The sequence below is a fragment of the Leptonychotes weddellii genome, chromosome 7 (genome assembly GCF_054177405.1).
Source record: "Leptonychotes weddellii isolate Sample4059 chromosome 7, ASM5417740v2, whole genome shotgun sequence".
Taxonomy (NCBI): Eukaryota; Metazoa; Chordata; class Mammalia; order Carnivora; family Phocidae; genus Leptonychotes; species Leptonychotes weddellii.
In genome coordinates, this window is record NC_138375.1 from 126,810,035 (window position 1) to 126,833,836 (window position 23,802).

A 23,802-nucleotide genomic window follows, 5' to 3' on the forward strand; every position below is an offset into this window, starting at 1 on the left:
TTTTGGTTCTACCCAGGTGAAGGTAGGAACTAACTTTAGACACATTTGTAAGTTTTAAAAAATCTTCTGATCCTGTTTCTCCTGTACTCTCCTCTCTCGTTTGAAGCCTCTACTGTGCTTACTGAGCTGCAGTTTTTTTTTTTTTTTTTTTAGTGCAAGCAAAGAACTACATGGTACCATGATATGAGCAATAAAAATGTATGCACATATACTCTGGGAGGAGAGTGGAAGTGACTCATATTCCCTGGGTGAACGGGGAAGCTTTCACAAAGGAGCTTCCACCCAACCAAGTCAAGAAGGATGAACTGGAGTTTTCCAGGCAGACAGAAGGGCTCTCTGGGAAGTGTCTAGAGAGAGAAGGAAGATCAGGTCTAACATTTTCCAGAGGCTAAATGCACTGAAGCAAGGCTGTGCACCTTAAACACAGCCAAGGGAAATGCCTATGTGGCCTTTGTGCACTAACCACATTTTCATGAAAGTCTGTGAAAGAACGTGACTGATTCAAAACATGGCTATAACTTCACCAGCCTCCAAACTCATTTTCTGACAGTCTGCTGCTTCAACTCTTTCCAGGCCTATTTCTCTTTTCAGAGCATTATCATAACATGTAATTTTTTTTTTAAAGATTTTATTTATTTGAGAGAGAATGAGAGAGAGAGCACATGAGAGGGCGGAGGGTCAGAGGGAGAAGCAGACTCCCTGCCGAACAGGGAGCCCAATGCGGGACTCAATCCCGGGACTCCAGAATCATGACCTGAGCCGAAGGCAGTTGCTTAACCAACTGAGCCACCCAGGCGCCCCATAACATGTAATCTTGTCCTTAATGTAACCACATGAGTAAAAAGTATATACATTTTTCCAAACAAAGGTGCAGATTGGGTTGGGTAGGAGAATTGTTCAATGTCAGGCAAACTAGAAACTCGAAGATAGAATAAAAATTTGGGGATCAGTATCTTTTCCTATTACTTCCATAGACCACAACCCCAACTCATAGCTAGTACAGATCACTGGTGATTATACATTCATCACAGAGTATTTTTCACTCTTTATTCGGAATTACTTACCTCCTATAACAGTCACTGAAATGCACCTCTTCTGAAGAAAGCTTGCTAGAAGTATTGCCTGTATCAAAGGGCGACTTTATCCACAATCTTAGCCAATTCAATCAACTACCCTCCCCATGAAACCGAGTTCTCTCCATGTTTCCAGATTTTCAAACTTTGAGGCATTCTGTATAGAAACTAAAGTGCTGCCCCTAGTTAGAACCCTTAATTTTCTGTGGTTGCACCACTGGACTCCTTGTCTATGTAGGTTCTTCCTCACCTGAATTTTCTTCTTTTTGACTATCTCAAATCTCACTTGAGCCTATCCCAAATACTACAAAGCTTAGTTTTGTTTTCTCTTGTCTTTGGCTGTGTAATTCTACTTTGAAAAGATCTTTTTCTACAAACACGGTCTAAAACCCTTGGAGTTCTCCTGTGTTCTTACCCATGAAATGCTAGTCCAAGTTGGCAACCCTGCACTTGATTTTAAACCAGGAAAGCTCCCACCTTACTACTTGAACACTCCCAGCACAGCACCCTCACCTGGTGGGCTCTTGTTCTCCTATAATAGCCTCTCTCTTTTCCCTCCGACTACCCATCTTCAGAGTAAAGATTTGCTGTGCTAGCTCCTTGTATATGTGTTATCTGTGTCCGTGTGAGCACACATGCACGTCTCTCTACATAACAATGGCCTCGTGGATATTTTATTTTTATTAACATATAATGTATTATTTATTTCAGGGTACAGGTCTGTGATTCAACAGTTTTACACAATTCACAGTGCTCACCATAGCACATACCCTCCTGCATGTCCATCATTCAGCCACCCCATCCCTCCCACCCCCCTCCATTCCAGCAACTGTTTGTTTGGCCTCATGGATATTTTTAAAAAATTATCCAACATTGTAGTGGATTATAAATTATCTTGGAATCGAGACACGGCCAATGTTGTGTTTGTTAAGTCCTTTCGTTGAGATTTCAGAAAAATTTAAGGGTGTGGCATGTAGACCCTTTTCATGAGATACTAGAATTTCTAAGAATCTTAACGTGGTATACCACAGCAACCTTGGAGGGTAGCTCAAGGTAGCTCAGAGTGCGTTTCAGAAAAAAAGTCTGAGTGTGCCTTTTCTTCTGAGGGGATGAAGTTAATACAGAAGAAACAGTTTAAAGCAATTTTACTAGATGAAGTATAAGGGACAGGGATAGCACAAAATGTAAAGAGGATTCTGAACCCTGAAACAACTCTTGCCAAGGAACAGGCTAACACTCTTTTCAGTTAAAAACATGGGCCACTTTTATAGAAAAAAGCTCACTCAGAATTTAAAAGAAAAAACAGCCCAAGGGTGGAGTCAAGAGTTGTGGAGAATTAATTCGAGGATTACTCATGGCACTGGTGACTTCTCAGCTAAACTTCAGAATCTCAATGGACCGGGTACCCTGTGACTCCTATTTCCCCTCTTTTAGAGAGGGAAATAGCCATACTATCTCTCACAACTGTGTTTGGTGAGTGCAAGGCACATAACTTGTCTCCTTAGTTTGTAGGTCTTTAGACTGAGAAGTACTCGACACAAGGAACCTCATTCAAGGAGCCAAATACACACTAGGACCTGATTTCAATAACGGGATCCTGGGGATCATGCCTGACCTGGGAGCAGTAACAGGATGAAAACACTGGTGTTTTGGTATTTTGTATGGGGGGAGGGATATAGATTTTAAAATGATTTAACACTTATCCGGGGCTGATGTACCATACTGCTTAAAATCTGTTACACAGGTCATACCTACACTTGGGTGGACAATTATGCAGGAGTAAAACATCTCTACTGTGGAAAGAAATGTTTTGTCACACCAGTGATTTCTATCACCCATGTGTATTTGCTGTGGGAGAACCTAAGAAATATTTATTCCCAGGAGCCTTATTAAACATTTCGATACTCTGACCGCATGAGCTTCTTCAATTATTGGCCACATATACACAGGAGAAAAACAAGCAAGGAGAAGGGGGCAAAAAAGTCACGAAAAACTAAAGAACAGGGATGCCTGGGTGGCTCAGTCAGTTAAGCGTCTGCCTTCAGCTCAGGTCATGATCCCAGGGTTCTGGGCTGGAGCCCCACATCAGGCTCCTTGCTCAGCCGGGAGCCTGCTTCTCCCTCTGCTTGCCACTGTCCTTGCTTGTGGTCTCTCCCTCTGACAAATAAAATCTTTAAAAAACAAAACAAGGGGCGCCTGGGTGGCTCAGTCATTAAGCGTCTGCCTTCGGCTCAGGTCATGACCCCAGGGTCCTGGGATTGAGCCCCACATCGGGCTCCCTGCTCCGCGGGGAGTCTGCTTCTCCCTTTCCCACTGCCCCTGCTTGTCTTTCGCTGTGTCTCTGTCAAATAAATAAATAAAATCTTTAAGAAACAAAACAAAAAGCTAAAGAACAGATCTGAAAATAACTATAGCAAAAGCTATACACATTTCTATAAGACATATAAGTAACTATGTTCAACTTTTTCCAAGTACTCCGAAGGGCAACATTTTAACCTTTCTAATCAAGCATCAAATATCTCAATCCAGAGTATTCTTGACAAGGCCACTTCATTCAACAGAGCAGCTCTCAGTCATTAAGTACTATGTGGTTTAAAGATACAGATTTTCTGTCTCTCTGATATCCTGTTACTCAGTGAGGTCCAAAGGAGTTTGGAAAAGTATTAGCTCCTTCTTCCCTTCTCCCATGTTAAACTTTTGTGTATTCCTCCATACATATTTGTCTGTATATACATATAGGACTAAAAAACCTGGAACAATATGGGATGTTTACCTTTTAGCAATTTTTCTCACTAACCTCTTTTTAGATCAAGTTACCAATCTGGCATTCTTTTAGTGCCAGATGTTCGACAATTTTATTTAACTATTTACCAACTAATTAACATTTAGATTTCTAGTTTTTTTCTCCATATAGCTCAATAAACATCTATGTACACATATTTATGTGCATAGGGGCTTTTATCCTTATAGGATAAAGTAAGTTAGTAAGTAAGCCTTACTTAGTGAGTCTTAGTGTAAGACTCTTAGTGAGACTGCTTAGTGAAAGTATGTGTACTCAAATTTGACATGCATCTAGGTGACTCTGGCAACTTACTCCTACCAGTAGTGTTTCAGGGTGCCTGTTTCCTTGCATCTCCACCACACTGATGTTGTCCCTTGACTTTATACCAACCTAACAGATGACAAGTGGTATCACACTGTTGCTTTTTTTTTTTTTTAACATTCCTTTAACCATTAGTGAGGATGAACATACTTTATACCTGCTGACTTTTTCAATGTCCTGTTCTGTGAACTGACTTCTCCAACAATTTCATTTTAAAGTTCTCTCTGCATATATGGACATTAATAATTTTCCTATTACTATACAAATAGTTCTTATAGTCTTCCTGTTCTTTTAACTTTGACGATGGTCCCCTGCCATGCGATTATGTTTTTTTGTTTAGTAAAATATGTCTGTCTGGCTTTCCAACCCTGTTAAAAAGGTCATCACCACTTTAAGATTGTATAAGGACTTTCTTAAAGTGGGTATCTTTGTATTGTACTCTGACTATTGAGACCAGAGTGAGAAATTGTTGCAATTTTTAAAAGTAATTTTTTAAAAAAGGAGAAATTAATTTGGGCAAAACAAAGAGAACAAGAAAGGAGGATAGAATTGACTGTCCCATGATTCTACATAAGAAAAATCCTCCATTTCAGAAAATGAGACTTGCAATGTTGTAAACTTTTCCATCGTTTCAAAGCCACATTCTCAGAAAATGCACAATTTAAAAAACGTATTTTGATGAACCCATTCCATTAATGTGGATAAAATTTTACATGTATGTACATCATTTTATACTTAAATATACATTTCAACTTTTTATTCTCACCTTTTTTTGAATAATGCTTATATATTAAGTTAAAAAGATTATAGAAAAGGAAGAACAAGGTATTTAGGAAAATTACTCAATCCTTCCTATATTTACCAAATATAAATACAGAAATTCTCTATTTTAAAATGTCACATATACTTTAAGTCAACCAAAGTTGTATAAATATTACTTAAAACAATAGCATGCTAAAAAAAAAGTCACTGCATGATTGTTTATTTAAAATATTATGACTCTGATGTAAATACATATGGGCTTACATTATTTATTACTCATATAAACCCTCAATTAAAATGCTTAATTGTTCATCCACGATGCCTTTTTTCTAATAAGCATAATAAATTTTCTCTCTCACTGAAAGTGTTTAAAGCCTTTTGAATCTTGATTTGTGTAGTTACTGAAAAATAACTTAAGCTGAACTACATCACACAGCAGTATCGTTCGCAATGTGGCCACGGATCTCTCTGTAGCCAAGCAGTCACATGTGGTTACTGTTACTGGACGGTTGTAGACACAGGTTATGATGTGCACACGAACTCTCTACATAATCAATGGCAGTGTTTTCACTGCAACTAGCTTAACACATTTAAAATTATGAATACAATTTACAAAATCTTTAACAATATACTTTTAAGATAAAAGTATCCTGAGGATATTACAAAATTCATTTTACCAGCCCTTCATTTCTTCACTTTGACTCTTTAATTTCCAAGTTAACAGTTGTTCATATTTTGTCATGTAAAAATGTTTTTATAGTTCCTATTAAAATATATTTAAGCTACATAGTATATAATTGTCCCTTAAACACTTAGTCCCATCTGCCTCCAGTCTCCTTGGCTAAACTCAAGTATTTATTCAAGTGGCCTATAATTTTTAATCAGAAAAGATATAGCACAAAACAGACAGAAATAGGGTTATTAGCACATTTAAGTTAAAAGCACTGTGCATTTTTAATATTTTGGTCATATTTTATAGTAAAATAATATATTTTGGCAAAAAATAATAAAATATAAGGTTTAGTTTATTTTCTATTAATGGTAGATCTGGCAGGTATTTTACATGTGTAAATATTATCTATTTAATTTGTTTTCACATTTGTTTCTAAAAACACTGCTATAAGGTGTTCAGAACTTTGAGACTAAAAGCACCTAAAAAAAAAAAGTAAGTAAAATGTTTGGTGCTCTAAAATCCTTTGACAATTTTATAAACTTACTTTTAAGCGTCTCATATATGCCAGCACAGAATCGTTATTGCCTGCGAAGACTTATTTGACTCAAGATAATCTTTAAAATAATAATCTCAGATGTCTTCCTGAAATTATTTGAAAATTAGGATGGGAATTCAAAAATTAAGAACAAAAAAACACGGAAAAAAACAGTTGCAAAAAAAGTTATTCTAGTGGCAGGAGTTGCTATGGCACAAAAACACACGGAAAGACTTGTAATTTTCTGATATATACACAGACTAAGCTCAAATAAGGTGTGTAAGATATATTACATACATACAAACACACTTGGGCTCCAGACACGAAACGGGGAACCTGATCTAATGAGCCATCTGGGTCCTAATCACTGAGGTCCCAGCGACAGTTTTTCATGAAGATGTTCATTAGGGTTTTTATTCTTGCCCAACTGTTAATCTATCATGAACTAACAGAAGAAGAGTTTGAGATCCATCAGTTTGACAAAAGAAGTAAGGGGGCGGTGAATGAAGTGATGACTGATGTCAACTGTCTTTATAGAAAGGGTATTTTTACTGTTAAAGAAATTTATACAGAGACATCTGCAGAAGAGTTTATCAACAATAAGAACACAAAACTCCTTTAACACTATGACATACTCACTATAACATACTATAAATATGCAATGCAGTCTACTTTAGGCAATATAGTCTAATTCTGAATGACCTTGTTAATTTTTAAGGCATCAGTGCATCAAGGGCAAAGCTCCATAAAATAAATATGAAAACAAGAAAGCATTAGCTTATCTGTGGCAGAGAGAGTGATCACTGTACATTATATGTGTTAGCTACTTCCATGGAACAGGGAATAAATTATACATCTTATTGTCAAAATGTTATAGCATAAATTTCACATCATTTTTCAACACTTCATTTAGTGGGCTAAATTGATCCGGCAGTATCCTCATTTTCATTGTTCCATCAGCTCCACATGAAAAAATGTGATTTGCTGGTCCTGTCTCAATTTGCATCACTCCAGTTCCAATATTTCTGAAAATGGACTGCCGGGCATGTTCACTGATAAAAGTGTGGAGAAGATTAAAGGTAGACAGACTCCAAATCTGAAAGACATTAGGAACAAAATTAAAAATTGAGGGTGATGGAAAATTTAGGCTTGCTTTCTTGTGCAAATAAGGAATTTCTAAAACAAAGATGGAAAAAAACCTGTGTAAGCCTAAGGTCATAACCTTTTTTTTTTTTTTTTTAAAGATCCCATTTATTTATTTGAGAGAGAGAATGACAGAGAGAGAGCATGAGAGAGGGGAGGGTCAGAGGGAGAAGCAGACCCCCCGCCGAGCAGGGAGCCCGACGCGGGACTCGATCCCGGGACTCCAGGATCATGACCCGAGCCGAAGGAAGTCGCTTAACCAACTGAGCCACCCAGGTGCCCAGGTCATAACCTTTTGACTCTGTGTTGCAATTTTCCAAATCCCTTTGATATTATCACATTCTTCAAAATCCACCCATTTAGAAAGGAAAGTATTTTAAACCCTGCATTGGAGAGAAGAACTTAGGTAGAGGAGGTTAAGTGTACAATGCTATAAAAACTTGTAATATTATAGGGATTCTCAGCAAAGCTTGTGCTCTGTAGTTTATAATGGGGTAATCCTTTATAATACCCGGCAAGGGATTAGAACCACTGGAAAGAGGGCCTCAGAAAAGGCAAAACTATGTTCCAACTGTAAGATAAATTATCACAACTTTGGTATACTTAATTTACTGAGATTTTCTATTTTCAGCCTCTACCAAAATAAATATTCCTGTTATTAAAGTAAATTACTTATAAATTACTTTATAAGCATCTTCACTTATGTGAAGGACCTAAATGCTTTCAGGGCATCTATTTTAAGTTTGGGGAAATCCAATTAGTTCCTGATTTTTTGAGATCCTTGTTGTTTTTTGTTTTGTTTTTAATCTTTCTTTTCCCTAAGAAATTCTTTAGTTCATACTACTCTGGACAGGATTGTTAAGTTGTGACTTCTGAATACTACATGGTATAGTTTCAAATCTTTTTTTACTTGATTAAGTAATAAACCTTAGGATCAGAGCACAAACTAATCTGAAGAACTAATCTAAAATATAATACATCTTATTCTAAACTGAAGGCAGTTCAAATAAGAAACTAGCTTCAAACTGAAGGAAAAGAACTCTGTATGGAAGTTGGTGTATATAATTGATTGAAAAGCCTTTTCAGAATTCCACATTTCTAGTTAATTTTTTCTGGTTGATAATTATGAAAACAATATGCAGGTTCTAACAAAGTAGCCCAACTTATTCTTACTAAATAGTCTCACGAGGGGTTAAAACAATGGAGTCTTAAGAATGCAGGCACATACTGCATGGAGCATTGGGTATTATATGAAAACAATGAATCGTGGATAACTACACCAAAAAACTAATGATGTATGGAGACTAACGTAACATAATAAAATTAAATTAAATTAAAAAAAATGTAGGCTCCTTCAGTGGGTTGCTGACCATTACAATAACTTACGGACGAGTCTAAACTGACTTATCCCTGCAGATCTTTCCAAGTGTGGCCAGAGGACCCTCCATCAAGACTGCTAGGTATTTATTATAAAAATGCAAATTCCTGAGCTTAAGAGTTACCATCTGAGTATCTCTGGGGCGGGACCTAGCAACAGTATTTCTAGGATGGGATGCATTTTAATAAGCTGCTTAACATTTTAAACAACCTCTAAGATTTAAACACAGCAGAGTTTGAGAAGGACAGGGTTTATCCAGGTACATTCAGAATTCTTGAATCAGGCACTTTGTGGCTGGATGCTAATGCTTACAAATGAAAAAAAAAGGGGAGTAATTCAGGATAAAGGAAAATGTTAGTATATTTCATAGTACCTGAAACTGAATTCAGTGACTCTTAAAATGGGAGTCAAGACTAATTCCAATGCCTGAAATATGTTTGTTATCTATGGAAAATCATGTTCTTTTGCACATTAGTTAAACATATTTGACAACAATTGAAAGAGACAGTTTCAAGTTAAACATCATTTCATTCATTAAAAGGTTTATTAAATAGCAACTAACATGTTGACCACAAGTAGGAGTTAATATTTCTATTATTTAAATAGACTGGTATCCTCAGTATGATTAAAGACTTAAGGTTTCTGAAGATTTCTTTTCATTTTGTAGATACCGTGGCATTACTGTATTTACCTTTATGTTGCCTTCAGCAGATCCTGTAACAAAGTACTCTTCCGTCGGATCAATAGCGATGGCTTTAACAGGAGAATCATGGCTCTGGAAAAGCTGCCTCTGCTGTCGTTGCCGAAGGTCAAATGCACATGTAAAGCCTTTTCTGCCACCTGATATTAGCAGCTGATGCTTTGGAGCATATGCTAAAACAGTAGCTCCACTATCATGGCATGTAAAAGCTAAAAAATAAAATAATATAAAATAAAATAAAATAATAAAATAAAATAAAATAGAAAAGGAAAAGCCATTTAATGGTTAAAGAAACAGACTTCTGGCTTCTGGCCAAGGTAGAATGATAGATTACCAGATTCAATTTAAAAAATGATATATAGGAAACAATGGTTTGAGACACTGGACATCAAGCAAAGAGAAAATGATCTCTAAGAGATGGGAGGCAAACTTGGGTGAGCCATACAACTGCCCCTGTTTATTGACTACTGAGTGTTTTCTGGCCATGGCACAAGGGGACCCCAATTGGTCTGGGTTCCTATTCCCACCAGCCATAGTGGAAAACCTTGTAATTCACAAGGCACAGAATACTCAGAAGGGTTTGCCTCAGAAGTAGGTAAAATTCATAATGCCGGCATCTAATAAAAAATTAACAGGCATAGAAAATACAATCCATAAGAAGAAAATCTGAAACCAACCTAGAAATTATACAGATGATAGAATTAGTAGATAAAGAAACTAAAAGTCATTATAACTATATTCCCTATGTTCAAGAAGCTCGATGAAAGACTGAGCTTGTTAAGAGGAGACATGAAAGATACAAATAAAAGGTCCTGAGATTAAAAACTATAATATTCAAGTGAAAAATATACTGCATCGGACTAAGAGCAGATTAAACAATGCCATAAAACAAACAAACCCCAAACTGGTGAACTTGAAGACATACCAATATAAGTATCAGAAATACATATATACAATGAATATTTTTTTCTTAAAAAAAAAAAAAAGTCCAGCCTAACAAATCTTAGGGAAAAAAAAGTCTGTAAATAGCTCAAAGCTAATATGGCATAAAGATGAAGAATGAAGATTTGGGAGTTAGAATGTCAAGATTTAAATCTTGATTTTTTGCATGGGTTTAAATGTATACCTTAGGTGAATTTTTTTTTTTTTTTTAAATATAAGTCTCAGTTTCATCATTTGTAAAAAAAGATAATCCAGCCTGCCTAACAGGTTTTCGTGAGGACTAAATTAGTTAATATATTCAAAACATGTAGAGTGCCTGGCTAAGTACTCAATATACTTATTGTAAGAATCTGAAGAAAAAATTATAGAGAAGGGTTTTTTGAGTTTTACCAGTACTTTGAGATATAATTAACACAGAGTAAAATGCAGAAATTCTACGTGTACACCGTTGATGAGCTTTGACAAATGGAGACATCTGTGTAACCATCACTCAGGTCAAGACACAGAATGCTGTCATCATCCCAGAAAGTTCCCTCATGCCTCTCTGTAGTCAACCCTCCTCTCCCACAAAGGCAATCACTATTCTGATTTCTATCTGATTAGGTTTACTTGTTCTTGGAATTCACATAAATGGAATTTTATGGTATATACTCTATTGTGCCTGGCTTCTTTTCCTTCAACATAATGTTTTAGAGGTTAATGAATATTGTCCCATGTATCAGTAGGCCATGCCCTTTTTAATTGCTTAATAGTATTCTATTACATAAATAGACCAGGTTCCTGTTGGACATATTTGCATTGTTTCTAGTTTTTGGCTATTATAAATAAAGCTGCTAACAACGTTCCTATACAATCTTTTTGTGGACATGTGTTTTCATTTCTCTTGGGCATATATATAGGTACATGTTTAACTTTGTTAGAAACTGCCAGTCAGTTTTCCAAAGCAGCTGTACCATTTTATACTCTGTCAGCAATCATTAGGGTTCCAGGTTCTCTACATCCTCACCAATACTTGGGATTCCAGAATCACTGATTTTGGCCATTTTAGGGTATAGAGTAGTATCTTATGGTGAATTTAGTTTCCATTTCCCTAATGACTACCAATGTTAAGCACCTATTCATATGCTTACTTGCCATTTAGACACTGAGAAGAGGGTAATTTTTTCAAGTCTTGGATTGTGCTGTAGATGTTGTATCTAAAAACTCATGACTAAACCCAAGGTTGCCCAGATTTTCTCCTGTATTTCCTTCTAGAAGGGTTATAGTTTCTGTTCCATGATCTGTGTCTCTTCTTAACACATAATGTCTTTTATTACTGTAGTTTTAAAGTCCTGAAATCAGGTAGTATGAGTTCTTTGTTTTTCTTCAGAATCCAGTATTCTAGGTCTGCTGCCTCTCTATAGGAACTTTTAGAACCGGTTTGTTGATACAGACAACACAGTTTGCTGAGACTGTGATTAGGATTGCATTTAATCTGTAAAGTTGGAAGGCAGGGACATCTTAACATTGGATAGCAACAATGGATGCGGACTAGCTCTCCATTTATTTAGATCTTTGATTTCTTTTATCTTTTTTCTATAGTTTTCACCAACAGAGGCTATACATATTTTGTTAGATTTATACCTCAGTACTTCATTAGTTTGGATGCTATTATAAATGGTGATTTTTTAAAAATTTCAAATCCCAATTGTTTGTTGCTAGTATATATAAAAGCAAATGATTTTTAGTATGTTGACCTGGAATCCCATGATTCAACTACACTTGTGTGTTAGTTCCAAAAATTCCTATTTAAAATATTTTTGGTTTCTTTTGTAGATTCTTTAAGATTTTCTATATAATTATGTCATCTGTGAATGAAGGCAGTTTTATTACTTCTCTCCCAAATGAATATCTTTTAATTCTTTTTCTTGTCTTATTGCATTTGTTAGGACTCCCAGTACAATGCAGAATAGGAGTGGCTATCAGATCCAAAGTAAAAACATGATTTTTATATTATCTATGTTCTACTACTGTCCTTCATAGTAAAGAGTTAATTCTATATATTGCATTTTTCTGCTTTCAAACTCTGTGCCACTGTGGGCAAAATAAACCTCACAGGCTAATAAATACGTTTCACTAAAGACAAATCCATCGAAAAATTCTTTTAGTTTATGAATTTCTTGACTTCCAAAACTTACAAAATGCTTTCAAAACTTACCATGGACTAAACTATTGGCAGGTGCTACGAGAGTATCCCACAAACATATGTTCCTGAAAAAAAAAAATTAGTTCTTGAATGACACAAAATTTTAACAATAAAAAGTAAACTTGTCTCGTATCGTTACATAATCTTTGAACCTTGCTCTCACAAAAAGTTCTTAAATTTATAAAAGATCCAAATACAAGTAGCCAATATATTTATGCATGATTGATTTTCACACAAAATTTAAAAAACTACTAACTTAAAAAACTGAGTAACTTTAGACTGACATGTATTTACAAATACTATATAAAGCCTGAATGCAGAAACTACTTTTTGTATCTCTTGATTCTCTAATCTAACAGAGGGACTGACATACACAAATAGCAGGATACACTGAATTTTTCGGAGCACATAAAAAACTTATTTCTGCTATGAATGGGAGTAGCTTTTACTCCTTTCTATGAGTTGCAAAGGACGCACCAATATATGTAAGAATTTCTATGCAAGATGGGCTGAAGACTCCATATTCCTACAGTCCGATTTCTAGTACAAAGTAAGGCCTCACAGATAAATAGAGAAGTTCAGCAACCTCAGTAGGCATTTGCTCAGAAGTAGAAGCATTTACTCAGAATTCCACTATATGAGGGAAGTGAAACAGGGGGTTGTGGAGATTGAGGCAGGAGGAGACATCTTCTCACATATTTAAGGTTTTAGGGGAGATGGCAATAGGCTGCCAGTCACTAGCTACTGTTCAACTAAAAAGTCTTTTGAGTTTCTAGTTTTCTTATCATGAAATGCTGATAATACCTTAACCTAATAGAGCCACCATGAGGATTAATGAGGAAGGTGGACCAATAAATAATAGTTATTTTTTTTTTTGCCTCAAGCTTTCTTAACACATAAGGAATAATATGGAGAAAAATTAATTTCACTATCAAATCCTTTTCTCCTAAAGTCTTAACATTAGAATATTAATAATACAGAAGGAATGGATTTTGTTTTTAATGCCACCAGAATTTCCCTAGCTTTACAATTAAAACACTAAAACTGCTCTAAGAAACAAGTTTTTACAATAAAAATATTGAAAAGCATAACTGTGAAAACATTCTTGAGACACAAAAATATAAAGCAAATAAAAAATAAAGTTCAGCTATACAGATGCACACCTACATTTCAGTTATAATCTCTTACCTATTGTCAGTTGAAAGACCAGCTGTAGCTATCAAAGAGGAGGAACTAACAAAGACAAAATCATTGGCTGTTTTGTTGTGACACTGCCAAGTCTGGAACAGTTAGAAACAAACAAATGTTACTGCTGTCACTAGCAATTTTAAAACCAAGTAGATGCATTAATCAAAAAGGGATCATGTAATTTGTGGCTTACTTAAGCTGATTTAGTCTCCCCTGCCAAACTTTAGACAAGTTTCAAGAGTAATACAGAGAATTCTCATACACCATTTATACAGATTCACCAATTTTGAACATTTTGCAACACTTGTTTTGCCTCTTCTCTTTTTCTCTTTCTCTCACACACTTTCCCTGAACCATATGCATTGTAAGACTTTACAAGACCCTATGCTTTTGTTTATCTAAAAGTTCAAAAGAAAACAAAAGGAGGTTAAATGTTAAATATTTCTCTTAGATATTTGTGAAATTTTTTTTCTTAGAAAAACTAGAATTTTAGATTATCTCGGACTAAATTATTTATTTTCAGAAATGTTTAAACTCATAATTTTTTTCTTTTTTTAATTTAAATTCAATTAGCCAACATATAGTATATCATTTGTTTCAGATGTTCAGTAATTTATCAGTTGTATTTAACACCCAGTGCTGATCACATCACGTGCCCTCCTTAATGCCCATCCCCCAGTTTCCCATCGCCCTACCCACCTCCCCTACAGCAATCCTCAGTTTGTTTCCTATAGTTAAGAGTCTCTCATCGTTAAATAATTTTTCAAATATGGGAATAAAAACATATTATTAAGTCAACAAAACTAGAAAATTTACAATATTTCTGAATACTCCATCAAACAGTAACTTAATATGAAAGGTTTAGTCTATTACAAAGACTTCCAAGCTATATTTGTTCAAATGTTTCTCTTCAAAAAAAAAAAAAGATTTTTTTTTTTAAGTATGTCAAAATCATCACATAAGATTTTTCTTTTGAGTCACTTCCCCATTTCCCCTGACTACCACTGGAGCTGGGCTAGATACGTCCTTAAAACAAACAAAATATACTTTAACCCCACAAAACCAATAATGTACATTTTCAATCCAATTTATCTTTTTAGAGCTTAAACAACAATAAAAAAGTCAGCCCCTAAGGGAACATAAACATATATTTAAATCCATTGGCTTAATAAAAATATGAGGAAAAATATGCTTTCAAAGTACCCTCACCAACCCTCCCCTTGCTTACTTTCACTTAGATCAGTACCATATTCCAGAATTTAACCTTGAGTGAATTACCAGAATCTTAACTCATATTCTTAATATTTTCCTAATAGGTATTGCTTAGTCCTATGAAGGGCTTCATTAAAGAATATATTAAATACAAACTCAGTGTTCTATGAAGCTGTAGAAGGTTCATTAAGCTTGTGCAGTCCCGTATAGAGATGTATCAATTTTTTTTTTAAAAAGACATGGGCAAGGGGCACCTGGGTGGCTCAGTCACTTGAGTTCTGACTCTGGATTTCCACTTGGGTCATGATTTCAGGGTTGTGAGATAGAGAGCCCCATGTTGGGCTCTGCACTCAGCGTGGAGTTTGCTTGTCCCTCTCCCTCTGCTCCTCTCTCTGCTCTCTCTCAAATAAATAAATAAATAAAATCTTAAAAAAAAAAAAGACATGGACAAGAAAATAATTGTGCCAGCTACAGCATATCCTTTCTACTTTGTTCATAAGGGCTAAACGCAAAAAAAAAAAAACACCAGATGCGTGGTCTGTTGATCATTCTTTTTAGGTATAATCCCCACTGTAGCTTAGTGAGGCTGGAAAAGGGCTTGAGTAACCCACACGTTGCTCTGGAGGTACCATGTTTCTTCGATACAGGTTAATTTTCCAAGTTACCAGAGACTAAGAATTTTTATACCTCACAGACTAATTTTCACATAACACAAGGACAGTAGCTTATAGTAAAGTGACTGAATACACAGAACTACGCAGATTTTACTTTTTGGCTTTAATATTTATTGCCTCAAATATATATTCTTGATTTCTTAAAAATAAAAATTCAAGGGCTATTTAGGGGGCTCCGTCACTTCAGTGTCCCACTCTAGATTTCGGCTCAGGTCGTGATCTCGGGTTGTGACACTGAGCCCCATGCAGGGCTCTATGCTGGGCATGAAGCCTGCTTGGGATTCTCTCTCTCCCCCTGCCCTTCCCCCAACTCTCTCTCTCTCTCAAAAATAACAAAAATAAAATAAAATAAAAATTCTAAAAAGTTTAAAGGTAAGAATTTTTGGCTTACCAGGTATGGCTTAGGCATGCTTCCAGTTATTGGGCAACATTTCCAGTTTGTTTGATATAAACTTAAATATCCATCAGCATCAACTATTCCAAACTTAGAGAAAAAAAAATTTTTAAGTATCTAATACTAATACAAAAGCACGTATCAACCCATACTTTCACTGTGAATCTCATATTTTGATCTTAAATATTTAATTGATAAATTGACTTTTACTTCACCTTTGCATGGATTTAGTCCAGAAAAACATTTAGCTGCTGCTTAAAAAAACTCCAGGTGAGACAGAAGAAACAAACATCAGACACATGTTTTATTATACTAACCAAAAGCAGAGTCTATATATTCTCCAAAAGTACTCAACAAATAGGATACTGGATTTACACATTAAGTCTTGCAACTAACGTTTAGTATATATAAGATAGCAAACTGTCATTACGACAAAGAAAAAAATAAGGATTTCCAGATATATATAAGAAAAATGTGTCAACAAGAGTGGAAAGTAAAATGAAAAGATTGTTACAGTAAAAGAATTCCCACTATGGGAACTCAGAGTAATCCAATTGAGAAAATGTCAAAATTATCCAATGACGGAGTATATGTTACAGATATAAAAGGATGAGTAAGACTAAGCATTTTTTTCTTTAGATTACAAAAATAACATATACTTATATAGTTTATAAAATAAAACGAATGTCTACTTTGGACTCCTGCCCTCTCCCATCTCCAGATCTAGCAACTATTAACAATTTGATGTGTTCCATTTCAAATTTGTTCTATGAATAGTCAAACATTGATACAGTGTTTTTAAAAAAATGAGAATCACAATAAATACACAGTTCCACAATTACATTTTTTACCTATTACAGCCATCTTTTCATATCAGTACATTTAATCTACTTCATTCTTGTGCCGTGTAGTATTACACTATATGGTTGTATTATAACTTTTTTGAAAACTTGTTCCTTATAGACAGTTTCCATTTTTCCCTATTACAAAGTGTTGCTTTAAATATTCTGGTACAGGGGCGCCTGGGTGGCTCAGTTGGTTAAGCGTCTGCCTTTGGCTCAGGTCATGATCTCAGGGTCTAGGGATCGAGCCCCGTGTTGGGCTCCCTGCTCAGTGGGAGAGTCTGCTTCTCCCTCTGCCTCTCCCCCCATCCCCGCTTGTGTCTCTTTTTCTCTCGCTCACTCACTCTCTCTCGCTCACTCTCTCTCCCTTACTCTCTCTCTCAAATAAAATCTTTAAAATAAATAAATATTTTTATATTCTACAAACCTTTGAGTATTTATGTAGGATAGATATCTAGAAATGGGAAAGCTTTGTCAAATGGCATCATTTAACATTGGCAGGTGAAGCTAAAATTTAATCCTAAGTGGTAATATCAATTTATATACCCATTTTTCTTACACACTAGTCAACACTGCTTATTACTAAAATTTTAAATATTTGTTGGTATATAGAAAAATTTTAACGTGCATTTCTTCAATTATTGGTCAGGATTGTTGGCCATGCATAGTTGCTTTGTAAATTGACCTGATCATATCCTTTATCTACTTCTCTATTAAGTTGTCTTTTAAAAAATTTGGATAAGGCAAATATCAGAAACATTAACTCATTGTTTACTATATTTGTTATAGATATTTTCCCAAGGTCTATCCTTTTTGTGATTTATCCTGTTTTCTGGAGAAGACCTACATATGGTGTTCAGAAAGGATATATGGAATGTGTTAAGTCTCTGCACAGTTAAAAATATATTTTTTAATATGTTTTTCATCAAATTTGAATGACTGTTTGGACAGATAATGACACCTAATTCCCAGTCATTGTCCATCAGAATTCTGTGAATATTGATTTCCTATGTGTAATCTTTATTTTTGAGTAGGCGAATGCCATTAATTTTAGAGAGGAGGGGTGGAGAGGTTCTAAGTAATCATTTTACCCCCACCCCTTCCTAGAAGCTCTCTTTATTCTTGGGTTAAAAAAACAAAAATCAAATAATCAGGATGTGTCTAAGCATGTGAGGTTTCTCAACACTTCTGCCTAGTACTTGGTAGGTTCTTTTCAAAAATTCTATTTTTGTTTTGGGAATATTTTTATTCTAATAATTCCTTTGAATATAGTGCTTCCTTCTATTCCATCATTTTCTTCCTTCTTCTGAAATACCTTTTTAATGTCTTTTATAAATTTTCCTGGGTCTAGTCTGAATTTGTTCCTTATGTTATTTTTATCAAAGGATAATTTCCTAATTTGTTCTTCCAGTCACAAACTTGATTTTCAACTATTTTCATTCTGTAATTCAGCCCTTATAATGAGTAGAAATTCTTCTACTAACCCAATTTTGGGAATCACACGTTTTAAATTTCCAAGAATTCTTTCCTGTTCTTCTGCCTTTACTTCATAGTAGCTTATTTTTATTTTAGAATGCAGTATCTTCCTGAATCTGAGGAATTGTTCCTCATAGGTCATTTATCCTGCTTAATGCCTCTTTTTAGGCTCAGTAACTGTTGGCAGCCCGTTTCTGTTCATAATTGACAAACTGACCAGCATTACTGTCCTCTGTTCTATTTACCATAGCAGGCTTCCCTACACTAAGGGAAATAGCTTGCTTAGGTGTTGTGCTATTTGGCTCCATCATGCCTATGGTGAATGGACAGTAAGTTGACTGCCTGTTAAATATACTTGGGCAGGTAATGAAGAATAGTTTTTTGTGCCTTAAAATAGTATATATGGAAGGCTATAATGAGTGTTAAGTCTATAAAATAATTCAGACTACAGAAGGCACTGAATGCCATGCCAAAAAATATGGGCTTCTAGATACAATGAGGAGGCTTGAAGGGCTCTTGAAAAGAACAATAATGTGATCTTCCCTTACAATGTGGTTATACAACTATATTATTTGTTGTTATATAACTATGTTGGCAACATGAAGAATACATTAGAAAGGTAAGAGTTGAGGTACAGAGCCTAGCTTAGGAGCAATATTGACAACCAAAGTAGAAAAGCATGAGCACTAAAGTATATGTTATACAACTGAAATTACAGTAGAACTCTAAAAGCTTTTAGATTAAGTCCCCTCAATTATTCCCTTAAGGAGCAAAGAATGTTGCCAATTGGAGCAAAGAATGTTGCCAATTCTTAATAGAAACCATATGCTCTCAAAAGTTTGTTTCATAGCTACGAGAAAAATTACCATTAACTTTAGTGAAATGGTAACACAGCTAAGTGATAAATGTGGTAGGCAATAAGGTTGCAGCACACCAAGATACAAACAACACACGAGGAGAGTTGAAGGTTTGGAAGTCGAGAGAAAAGGAAAGGCAAGACGGACCATCTGTGAGGGTGCCATGTCTTTTTAGTGAAACAGCTCTGAAGACAAAAGAGCAGGCTGATTTCCCCTGTACCTGTTGTTTAAAGTGACAGTGAGACACTAGGGGGGCAGAGAGGCAGTCTGAGGAAAACAGGACTATGGGAAGTGAAGACAGTAAGGGATATTCTAGAGGAGGGTTGAAAAACTGTTTCTTAAAGGGTCATATAGTAAATATTTTAGGCCTGCCGTCTATAAAGTCTTTGCTTTCTTGAACTCTGCTGTTGTAGTGGAAAGGTAATTAAAGAAAACAAATAATGAGTGAGGTAGCTGTGTTCTAGTAAAACTTTATTTACAAATAAAATGTAGGTAGGCCATGATTTGTTGATGCCCTGTTCTAGACCAGTCCTCAGAATGTTTAATGTACAAATCACAAAAGTATCTGGTTAAAATGCAGATGGTGACTCAGCAGGTCTGCAGGAGAGTTAATAATCTGCATTTTTTTTTAAAATATGGAACACTTTACAAATTTGTGTGTCATCCTTGCGCAGGGGCCATGCTAATCTTCTCTGTATCGTCCCAATTTTAGTATATGTGCTGCAGAACTGAGCACAATAATCTGCGTTTTTAATAAGCTCCCAGATTTTACTTGCTAATTGACCATACTTTGAGTAGGTTCCAGAGAACAAAGAAAGTAGAAGTATTTAATCAAAAATGTGTAATATATGGTGGTCCTATAATCATTTGGTCCTTAACATCATTTAAGTGAATTTTAATGGATATATACACATATACACACACAACACACCCAGGCATACACAAAATGTCATTCGAGAAAGAATGAAATGAATGTAAGTGTTCTTTGAAAAGACTTTTATAAGAAAGACTTCAGATAGATTAATACTTTATCCTTAGCTCACTGAGCTGTTCTCTTCAGAAACACAGACTAGTTACATTTATAAACTTCCAACATAATCAAACCATATTCCCATTTATATTTTTATATACTACCTTATTTCCTTGGTAGTTAAATCTCATTCTCGTAACTCTTGAATTGCCACCAGATCGAAAACAGGTTATTTGTTGAGAATGGCCCCATTCAAACATTCTGACACTTCCATCTTGAGCTCCTGTCAGATCTGCATTATGAAGGGCAAAAACGGCAAATTTACTGCAGTAGTCTTTGGAAGGTTTATTTTTGAATCCAAGTGAAAACCTTTATGAAAGAAACACTTTTGAAATGAATCACAGTCAATTTACATGAACTTACCTTTATGAAATTTTGTTTGAGTGTTTTTAATGTTAAAAACAGTTTTATGATGTACTTTCATTTGACTAAGAATATACCCTCCCACTACACAACAGAAGCAATTAAATCAGACCTCCGTAAATTTTATTTCCTTCTGAAATTATCTCAGTGTTATATAATAACCAGTAAACAAATTCCTGGGTGAACTAAAGAGCCAATTCTTATCAGCCTTTAAACTATGTTTAAACTTATACATTTTCTCTGGAAAAAAAAAAGACTGTAGAAAGTCTTGAATGTCATGCATGGTAAAGAAAAAAATCACTTCTAATAGTTATTCTGATCGACTGGATAGCTCAAATGTGTTGTATGTTTCACTGAGGAATGTGAACAAGCTGAATAATTATTAATTCATCACTTTGCCATTTACTGATTTTGTGATACTAGGCATCTTAATTAATCTCCGAGCCCATTTCAAATTGTCCTGTAAAAGGGGAATAATGATATGTAAGTTAATGGACAGCTATGAGAAGTAAACGAGATAATCCATATAAATCATTTAGAAATATGCTTAACACGGATGACTCAATTTATGTTAAGTATAATTATCAGTAGTAATATGGAATTCAATGTAGTAAAAACATTGATAAATTTTTACATTAATTTTTACATTATTTCACACCTTTAGTGTAAGGAATGGAAATTACTCTCTCTTCATTTTAAATATATGGTTCTCTTGAACCCTTCTCTTGGACACTGGTACGCAATTTTGATGATAGCTGCTTGTAGTACTTAGGACAGTGAAGTAGAAAAGAACACTGGTTTTGTCAAATGTATTTTATCAGATTATCTCTCATTATAAAAGTAGTATAAGTTTTTTATATGTTATGAAATTGAAGGAACATGAATATTTTTTAATTAACAGGTACTGCGCTTATTACTGTGTGGTAGGACAACTTGATGACAGGCACAACTTAAAAATCATATTAAAAAAACCTGAATACTGAGATGCCAATATGAATACTGATTCCAACCCAAAAGTATATTTAAAGTTGTCTTTTTTATTTTTTCTCTGCTTCAATACATCCAAATAAATTCCCCATTAGTTAAGTTCCTTGTTAAAGGAGAAGAACTTTTGAGATTCCCAGGAATATTAACCATTAGTGTGTCTGATAAAAGGCAAACCGACAAAATATTAATAAAATACAAAGGGACTATGATGAGGCAATAAATGACCAAGATAGGGTTCTGATCTATGTAATAAAAGACGGGAGTGATCCAATTATTAAAACAATTAATTATGACTGTAACTTATAATTGTGTAAAGAGTCCAAAAATGTTAAAAAATAAAATGTTCTAACTTAGAAATAGGCAGTTAACATAGTGAAGAGTTACTGCATCAAGTTAGCCTTCTCTATTAATTCAGGAAAATTTCTTTTTCTATTGTTATCCAAATTTGAAATGAAGATTTTATTTGCTAGCAGACATTCTCTACAAAAAAAAGTAAAATAGTTGACTACCTTTCAAGTGAAACTAAAAACCTGCTTTAAATTCCTTAGAACACTGGCTAATTATTATCAACTTACAGTAAGGAAGAGTTGGATGAGAAGTCATTCTTCTGACATTATTAATAGCTTTCTTAATCATCTGTTAACAAAGAAAAATCATTCGTCTATAGTTACAAAAAGTAGTATTAAAAATACAAAATGTGACAGAAAATTCAAATAACATTTATTTATTTACTTTTATGTGATTCCTAACTACCATTGTGGGTGCTAAAAATACTAAACGTAGTAACAGAAATTAAATTTAATAGCTCAGCTCTCTTATGTTTAAGTGCACATACATTTTCTGCATCACTGACTAGGCTCTAAGAACAAATTCACCTTGAGAATTTAGTCTTACCTCCTTTCTTGCCAATTCTTTTCTGATCCCATTAATTTTATTGGAATAATCCTGAATAGTATAAGGTTAAAAAGACAGGCAGAAGCATGTGAAAAAAAAAAAAAAAAAAAAGAGGTAAACAGAAAATTGTATAAATTTTTAATTGGTAGTGTGGAACTGTTTATACATCCATTTTTAAATCATATTTTCAATGATTTAAGTAGCCTGTCAAATAAGAATATGTGAAATTAAAGAGAATTTTAATTAATAGAACAATTCCTATTTATACAGCACCATAACTACAATTATATGTTATCCTAAGTTTGTAGCATCAATCCTGAGTAGATTTGTTGTTGTTGTTGTTCTTGCGGATTTTAAATTGTCCATTAGACTAAAGTTGTGAGTTAAGTGGGGATTGGGTAGGGAGGAAGAGAGCAGGCTAGCAGAAGCGGTGAAGGACAGAAACAATGAAAGATGGTTATGGTTGTAATTATACTGCAAAACAGAAGTTGGTCATAAGAAGTATTCTTTTTTGTTAGAATTAGTAAGTCAATGAAGCAACAGAATTAAGAAAATATTTCATTAATTCTCCACAAAAAAAAAAGAAAACTTGCTGAATGTTACGTTTAGCAAACTTGTTGAAATCTTACGTTCCTTTTTAATTAAAGAAATGCTTAATATTCCTATTCTTTTACTTTTCTTTCTGACTAAAGTATCAAAGTAAAACCATTAACAAAAAAATACATAAACACAGGTTTAATAAAATTTCTAAGAGCATATGCAGAACATTATAAAGGAAAGAAATCATAACTTACTTTAGAAGATCCTTATAAAAAAGAATCACCTGATTATACTGGTGTCTTTTTCTTGAGGACGGAGTGGGACCAATTAGATTAATTATGCTAACAAATCACAATGATCCCCTCTAAAAAGAGGTCCTTCTGGGGCGCCTGGGTGGCTCCATCGTTAAGCGTCTGCCTTCGGCTCAGGTCATGATCCCAGGGTGCTGGGATCGAGCCCCGCATTGGGCTCCCTGCTCTGCGGGAAGCCTGCTTCTCCCTCTCCCACTCCCCCTGCTTGTGTTCCCTCTCTCGCTGTGTCTCTGTCAAATAAATAAATAAAATCTTAAAAAAAAAAAAAGCGGTCCTTCTAAGATGTAGATAGAAAGAAAATTCCATCCTAACAAGAATGACAAAGGTATATTTCTGTATTATAATGCTTTGTAGTAAAAACAAGTATTTTTTGAGCACTGACTATATGCCAAACGCCATTCTAGTTAGAGATCATCAGTGTCTAAGGCAGGCATAACAATCTCTCACAGAGTTTACATTACAGAGTACATTAAAAAAGACAAAACTGGGCGCCTGGGTGGCTCAGTTGGTTAAGCGACTGCCTTCGGCTTAGGTCATGAT

The 23,802-nt window shown here is 34.8% G+C and overlaps 1 protein-coding gene and 1 non-coding gene across 5 annotated transcripts in view; both read right to left on the reverse strand.

Annotated features, from left to right (window-relative positions):
* Nucleotides 1-5,142: 5,142 nt before the first annotated feature.
* Nucleotides 5,143-23,802, reverse strand: part of DMXL1 (Dmx like 1) — a 130,297-nt gene continuing 111,637 nt past the window's right edge. For 2 of the 4 annotated variants that reach the window (XM_081827203.1, XM_081827201.1), the window contains 8 exons: nt 22,412-22,462; nt 22,093-22,153; nt 20,272-20,399; nt 15,960-16,052; nt 13,683-13,774; nt 12,507-12,559; nt 9,359-9,576; nt 5,143-7,242 (listed from right to left, as the gene is read on the reverse strand). In XM_081827203.1, the coding sequence (XP_081683329.1) occupies nt 7,018-7,242; nt 9,359-9,576; nt 12,507-12,559; nt 13,683-13,774; nt 15,960-16,052; nt 20,272-20,399; nt 22,093-22,153; nt 22,412-22,462 (921 nt within the window). In that variant the 3' untranslated portion in view covers nt 5,143-7,017. The remainder of the gene's footprint in view (nt 7,243-9,358; nt 9,577-12,506; nt 12,560-13,682; nt 13,775-15,959; nt 16,053-20,271; nt 20,400-22,092; nt 22,154-22,411; nt 22,463-23,802) is intronic. The other 2 variants (XM_081827204.1, XM_081827202.1) reach the window with 1 other exon arrangement.
* Nucleotides 19,767-19,873, reverse strand: LOC115937128 (U6 spliceosomal RNA). The gene has a single exon (XR_004072451.1). It is a non-coding gene; the product is annotated as a U6 spliceosomal RNA (small nuclear RNA).